Source organism: Mus musculus, chromosome 17 (assembly GCF_000001635.26).
Source record: "Mus musculus strain C57BL/6J chromosome 17, GRCm38.p6 C57BL/6J".
In the NCBI taxonomy this organism is placed as follows: domain Eukaryota; kingdom Metazoa; phylum Chordata; class Mammalia; order Rodentia; family Muridae; genus Mus; species Mus musculus.
In genome coordinates, this window is record NC_000083.6 from 73,707,647 (window position 1) to 73,712,891 (window position 5,245).

Here is a 5,245-nt window from a genome sequence, read left to right on the forward strand (position 1 = left end):
CACACACACACACACACACACACACACAGATCCAGGGGGAATGCTCATCTATAAATATATTTTAAAATTTACGCAAGACACATAGGTAGACACATATTAGTGAAAAATAGGATCTAGAAAAATAGTAACCAAAAATAGGGGAAGGGTACACCTAGTAGTAAAATGTGTTAAGATTTCCAGACCTATAGAATAATTGAGGCTTTGGAGAACTATACAAAATACGGCGTGAGTGAAATGTTGAGACAGGAACACGGTTTTAGACAGATTCCTGATATGGGACTATCGTCTGCTTGTGATCCTACATCAGCAAGGAACTCCCCAAAGTTTGTGTCACACACTCCAAACTGACAGGACAGACCCCTCAGAGCAGCACTCAAGCCTAGCACTGTGCCTGGTACCTGGCTGCCAGCAGTCACTCTGTGTTGAGCACAGACCGGGATAAAGAGCAGGAGAGGAGTAAAGACAAAGTCTGCCCCAAAGGAAAAAGAGCCCTTGCCCCAGATCCCTGGGGCAAAACGAAGAATAAGTCAGCTTGAGGTAATGAGATTCAGCACAAAACAGAGAAAGTTCATGTCCCTGCAGGCATCATTAACTGCATCACACAGAGCAGAACCGCCTAGGGAAAAGTAAGAAAAACACCTACAGATTCGTGGTCAGGGTCTGCAACATTAAGGAAATAGATCCTGGACTATAAAGGCTGCCTGATGGACATACCAATCGATCGCATCACTACCCTGCTTAACCACCCACAGCTTCCATGGTCCTTCCTGACTAGACCCACACACACACTGTCCCTGTCTCATTCCTCTGACCGCCACAGGCTTCATGCTGTCTTGTTCCTTCAAAGCTGGCTTATTCTCTATTTGGAATGTGCTCTGCCTACGGGCCACTGATCCATCCTTCTCAACTCACCTATTGTACCTCCTCCAGCAGTGGCCGGGCTCCCATGACACCCAGTGCAGTGACCCCACTTGACTATCAATCCTGCGTGTCCTGGACCACTGATGAGCAGACCACCCTCCACCAAGGAGAAAATCCTGCATCTCTGCATCCAATGGCACCGAGCCTAGCTCCATGGGTGCTAAACTAAATGCTTATTTCGATCAACTAATATTGGCAAGATTCCAAAACTTTGGTTTAAAATGTACTTTGGTTAAAAGAAGAGTCTATTGGGATCCAAGTGGGAAAATTCTGTGGAGGTCTGAGTTCAAACCCAGAACGATCTAAGACGAGTTAATTAAAGACTCTTGGCCTGTTTCCCCATCTATGAAATAAGAACAATATTAAACAACTCCTTATGAAGAAAACACCAACTATGCACTTAGCACACAGTAGGCCCTCCCTACTGTACTTATCGGTGAGATCCACTCCTACTTAACACAGAGATGTTCATGTCTTCCTCTTTCCGACTACAGGCTCCTCCAAGGTCTTTTCCCACTCCTAGAGATTGCCCTGGGCTCATAAAGGTTGCTTAGCTGCCAGCAAATCCCCAGAAGCCTCGCTCTGTTTCCCCTGGTCAAGGCTGTGGAAAAGAAAGACAGGGGCTCTGAATCTCAAGAGAGAGCCAGTAGGGGGAACCTTCCACTCCTCTGGGCTGCACCGACTGGACAAGAGTTGGGAAAGCCACTTGGATTCCCATTTCCACAACTCCCTGCCAGTAGGAAGGTTTCTGTTCTTATGGGCTCCTCCGTGCTGTCCTGAGCGCATTCAACTTCCAACGCAGCAAATGAACTGGGGAACAGTTCACAGAGCCGGTGGCACCAGGCCAGGCCAGGTGGGTAGGGAAGGCTGGGAGGCCTCCAGGGGGGTCGCTAGTGCTGTTCACGTGCGCACAGCACCCGGGTCATCGTCTCCTCCTCTGGGGCCTGGCAGCAAAGGGAAGGAGTCCGCAAATCCACCAGACTTCTCATGGGTGCCAGCATCGCTCACCCAGCAACCTCCAGTGACCCTCCAGCGGCACCCACCGACCGCCAGTCCCAAAGTAGCTAGTCCGCAGCGCCCCCTTGGCCACCGGACTGCTAGTTAAGTTGGGAGCCCGGCTCTGTCTGCGAGCGCGCGCCCACCACCCACGCCCACTGCCACTTACACACGCCAAAGATATGGAGACGCCCCAAGCTTCTTAAATTCCACAAGCACCTCCCCATGGCCGCATCCCGCGCCTGTTCCCCATCGCAGCACCTCGACACCCCTGCATTTGAACCCTCAATCCCAGTGCGTGGACCACGCACCCTTCCACCTGCCAGTGCCCGGTGCCCTGTGCCCTGTGCGCCACGAAACGGCATACCTTGGGGGTCTGCACTTCGGGTCCCAGCGGCACCTCCAACTTCCTCTTGGTGACCCAGAAGAACAGCAGTACGGTGATCCAGAGCACCCCAAAGATGGGCAGCGCCAAGCGGCGAGTCAGCCGCCGCATGGTCCCCTCTGCCTGCTTCTCTTGGTGGCGACGCGTCCCTGGGGCACCCCCCGGCGGTCAGGGGTGGCGGGGCACGAGTCTGCCGAGCGCCTCGCTCTAGGAGAAACGCTGCTCCTGGGATCCCGATGTTGGATGGCGGGATCCTGCCCCGCCCGCTTCGGAGAGAAGCCACAGCCGGGAACGGAGCGGCGAGGGGCGCCGGAGACTAGAGACGCGGCCGGGCAGGGACGAGGGGCAGCTCAGCCCGGCGCCCGCTCCAAACGGAGAGCCGCGGCGGCCGCTGCGATGCTGCTGTGCGCCGCGGCTGCCTTTGCCCGCTGCTGCCGCGAGGGAAACTGACTCGAGCAGCCGGGAAGGTGGAATCCGAGGCTGTGCCCGGCACCCCCGGAGGAGCACGAGGAGGAGGGAGCGCGGAGGGAGGGCGGGCCCGACAGACAGACTGACTCCGAGGGAGAGCGGGGCGGGAGCGAACCGGGCTCTGAGCGGGGGCGCTACCGCCTCCCGCCGACCGTGGAGCACCCTGCGGTTGAGGGACCTTGGATGCAGCTCTGGGACCATCCTGGGCTAGGGTTGTGCTGGGAGGGGTTGGGCGGGGACCGGTTATAGGATACTGACTTGTATCAAGCAAGCTGATACTTAAGGACTAGCCCGCGCCAGGTGAGGCACTACCGGGGAGGAGTTTCTGTTTGCTGCGGGGCTCTGCACATGGTGCTCACAGGAGGGTTCGCTAGCCGGGAGCCATCACTGGGATAGTAGGGTTGGTTGACCCAGATGTTGTCTCAAGTTCAGACTTGACCATTTCAGGGCCAAGGTCGAGTTCAGCCATCTCCCCAGGGTATTCTTTGCCTTTGAGCAGGTAGGTGCCTGGCAACTTTCTCTTAATGGAAAACTGAGCTGGTCTAAATTTAACTCGAAAGATGTCCTTTTAAAAATTAAGGCAAAAGTAAATCCCTGAGGATTTTTTTTTTCTCCTTGTAAAAATAAGCCCTTTTTCTGGGGCTTGCCAGAAAAAAAGGGTCTAATGTTAGCACAACCACCGGAAGTTTTGTGAAAGGTGGCCCTGGGGTGTGTGGGAGTAGCTCCCCAAATCCCTTTCCCAGTTGCCTTTAAGGAATACATCTTCCAGCTACAGACTAAAGTCACTTGGATTTAGAGACAGGAACAGTTCTGACTCCAGTTTCCATACAGGCCTCAGGTGGGCTGGATGAATTTCTAACCATATCTCTAGAATAGGGAGGTGTGGTTTCTAGCCTAGCCTACCCAACCAACAGGGCAAATCACAGCGTCAGCCTCTCCCTTCCTTAAGTCTTAAGACTGTGCCTCATCTTCAGATGTGAATGCTGCGTTACCTCAGAGTTCAGAGAGAAAAGGTGGAAGTTTTTGCGAAGTCTGCAGAGCCCTGGCCACTGGAGTCCTTGTTTTAGTTACAGGGATGCTCCAAGTTTCTCCAAGTGAGAATGACACCGAGTGGCCCAGCGGCATGCTCCCTGCTGTCTTCACTCACAGACTGGAGCTTAGTATAGGGGTAGCACCCACACTCGACTGCAGGTGAGAAAGGTACCAGTCAGTTCTCCAGAATTCCTCCTCCAGTGCCATGGAGCCCTCCAGACACTTGCTCAGAAACAGAGGTGTCCCCCACCCCCCAACAGCTCCGGTGTTTGATACCTTGTCTTTCGGCCATAAGGCAAAGGCTCTGGAGCGGAGATGTAGGTAAGAAATTTGAGGTTGGAAATCAATCAGCCAGAAAAGGCTTGTCAGCCCCCAGAGCCCTGCTGGCATCTCACACTTGTCTCTATTGGACCCGTAGCCTCTGAAAGGTTGGGTCCACTCTCTCCAGATGTTGTTTAAGCAGGCAAAGGCCTCGGTGAATAACTGTCCAAGGAGCATTGGCGAGTGGCAAGAGCACCTACTCCCGCAGCTTTCTGAGCTCTCTGGATCTCTTCCAAGAGCCTCACCCTAGAGTCCCAGTCCTGGGCCTGCAAAGTGTTCTGTGTCAGCTCTGCCGAGAACCTCCCGAGCAAGCTGTAGACTCGCTGATGAGCGCCAGGCAGGAGCTGCAGCAGCGGAGTCCATTGCTCAGCGCTTTGTGGGGCTGTTTCTGAGTAACAGATGGCAGACAGTTACACAACACCACCGCCAAGCTCCTGAGATGGTGCAGCCTCACACGCCTGCTTCACTCAGACTGGCATACGGGGAAACCAAGGCCCTGGGGTGAAACAGCTCCGCGGGAGAGTACGTAACACTGGGAAGAACAAAGATATTCTTCTAAAGCTCTTGCTCTTGAATCACTATTTTGTCCTCCTCTCACATGGGGAAGAGTCCCTGGGCCTTGAAAGATTTCTAAAGGCTCCGATTTTGCTAAGTGCAATTAACCGACCCAACTATAGAATATGTTGGTCTAGGCTTTTAGGCCAGTAAGTGCCATTACAAATGGGAGGACACTACAGGTGAGTCTTCTAAGTTTTGGAAGCCAGAAAAAAAATCTCCAGGCAGGTCCCAGCATGGTAGGTCTCACTCCAGTGTATCTTAGAGTTCTCCAAGCTTGGGCAGATAGTCAAAGTTCTTTTAATAACGGAGTTAGGGGCATGGCAATGACTCAGTCTGTACAGTGGTTGCTTTGCAAGCACAAGGTTCTGAGTCTAATTCCTAGACTCACTTAAAGAAAGAAACTGAATTCTTGTACACCCACCGCTGAGGAGGCAGAGACGGGTAAGTCAATACAAGTTCACTGGCCAGCTATCCTAGTCTGCTTGAGAAATTCCAGGCCAGTGAAAGACTGTGTCTCAAAAACACAAGATGGATGATACTGAAGAAAAGCACCCAAGGTTATCC

The 5,245-nt window shown here is 53.2% G+C and overlaps 1 protein-coding gene across 3 annotated transcripts in view; it reads right to left on the reverse strand.

The window, feature by feature from the left end:
• The window catches only part of Galnt14 (polypeptide N-acetylgalactosaminyltransferase 14), a 218,932-nt gene extending 214,440 nt beyond the window's left edge, over window positions 1-4,492 (reverse strand). Inside the window, exon 1 of one of the 3 annotated variants that reach the window (XR_003952183.1) lies at window positions 2,285-4,492. Coding sequence is in view for 2 of the 3 variants with exons in the window: in NM_027864.2 (NP_082140.2) it covers window positions 2,285-2,413 (129 nt within the window). In the remaining variant the exon portion in view is untranslated. The remainder of the gene's footprint in view (window positions 1-2,284) is intronic. The other 2 variants (NM_027864.2, XM_006524940.4) reach the window with 2 other exon arrangements.
• Window positions 4,493-5,245: the final 753 nt, after the last annotated feature.